The following is a 1,431-nucleotide window of genomic DNA, read 5'->3' on the forward strand; positions in this document are numbered from 1 at the left end:
CGGGCGACTGGGGGCCTGAGATGGCTGGCAACTGCCGCTAATAAGGAAGTGCGGCATGAAATCAGGCGGCTCAATGCGGACGGAGCCCAATACGATCTTTCAAACCGTGAGGCTGGTCGTGACGGGGCTAATTGATACGAAGTACTTTGCTCTATATTATCGAAGTCTACATTATAGAAAGTCTGCTCGCGTTATCTGCCGAGTGCATCCATCATTGTAGGATTCGGATATATACACAGGTGTTTCAACCGCCATCGGGAGGATTCTGTGCCTTCGTTACTTGATCAACTCGTACTCCACCTCCGCGTCCACGGTACGCGGTAAAGCTATCAGCACCAAGGGACCGCCCCAGAGCAAGTGCCCTACGGGGTTTTATTTCGATTGGTGTCGCTGTAGAAGCCGGATTGCCTGCGAGATATCACTCCTTGCGAAACGTAGTTCCTCTTGCAGGCTAGCTATTGAGCGTTCTTGCTGCGCACCGTCCTGTTCTAGCTTCCGGTATTTCGCTTCCCAACGGCTACATGTATGAGACATGGTTTCCGCGTGGCGCTGAAGACGACTGATCTCGCTCTTGAGCTTCTCGCTCTCGAGGCTTAGCCGCTGGATGACGGCAGTGAAAGACCCGTCGTCAATACAAGGCTCCTATGGCCATGTTTGAATTTAGAACACGACAAAGACGTGGCAATGCGCAGCAACACCGAAGCCAGGGTCGAGTGACTTACGTGGGAGTGATGCTCACTGTGACTGCTCATGCCGACTTCGATTCTTCCTGCGAGTCAACACGTAGGTCTTAGGATCTTTCGGGTCTCATGATCCGTGGTATATTCCAGTATGGTACCTACAATGGTCAAGGGTAATATTGTTAAAAATACGCAAGACTACGTCAACTGGGACCATTATCGTAACGTTGGCCAGTCAAGGACAAGGGTCAGCCGAGATGAGGCCGATATAAAGGAGGCTCTGGCCCAGAAAAGTGAAGCCAGAGGACTGTATAGTTTGGATACGATCAATAGACGGATTTGTCACATAGACCGCCGCACATGGCTGTTCCAAACGTCGTCCACGCCATCTTGGTGTCGATACTCCTGCCTTTGGCAACTACGCGAGCCCTGCTGTCAACCCAAACATTTCGACAGCACCGGCTCTATCGATGCATAGATATGACCTCCTCGGTGGTCCTTGTGGCCTTCCTCGTTGCAGTGGTCGCGGCCCATTGGAGCGGTTCTCATCCGCTCAGTTGAGTCCCCATCGGTCAAAGCCACAGGAGTTCACCACTGACGATTCTGTAACAGGCGCCGGAATCATCACATCTATTACAGNCTTCTTTCCACCGGTTCTGGAAGTGAGTGTCCATGTAGTAGGACAGCTCGGGCATACAATGGAGAAGAGCTCACAGACTGTTTAGTTTCTTCGATTACAGTTCACCCTGTC

The 1,431-nt window shown here is 51.7% G+C and overlaps 2 protein-coding genes across 2 annotated transcripts in view; one reads left to right on the plus strand and one right to left on the minus strand.

The window, feature by feature from the left end:
* Positions 1 to 372: 372 nt before the first annotated feature.
* On the minus strand, positions 373 to 642 carry ASPSYDRAFT_165078 (uncharacterized protein; the record flags this gene model as incomplete). The annotated part of the gene is made up of 1 exon (XM_040843321.1): positions 373 to 642. A coding segment is annotated over one exon (270 nt), but the record flags the coding sequence as incomplete, so codon positions are not given.
* Positions 643 to 718: 76 nt separating this feature from the next.
* Positions 719 to 1,431, plus strand: part of ASPSYDRAFT_715317 (uncharacterized protein) — a 1,345-nt gene continuing 632 nt past the window's right edge. The window contains exons 1-3 of the mRNA XM_040850589.1: positions 719 to 1,236; positions 1,293 to 1,342; positions 1,406 to 1,431. The exon at positions 1,406 to 1,431 is cut by the window's right edge and continues 316 nt beyond it. Of these exons, the coding sequence (XP_040695955.1) occupies positions 1,041 to 1,236; positions 1,293 to 1,342; positions 1,406 to 1,431 (272 nt within the window). The 5' untranslated portion in view covers positions 719 to 1,040. The remainder of the gene's footprint in view (positions 1,237 to 1,292; positions 1,343 to 1,405) is intronic.

Source organism: Aspergillus sydowii (assembly GCF_001890705.1).
Source record: "Aspergillus sydowii CBS 593.65 unplaced genomic scaffold ASPSYscaffold_23, whole genome shotgun sequence".
Classification (NCBI taxonomy): Eukaryota; Fungi; Ascomycota; class Eurotiomycetes; order Eurotiales; family Aspergillaceae; genus Aspergillus; species Aspergillus sydowii.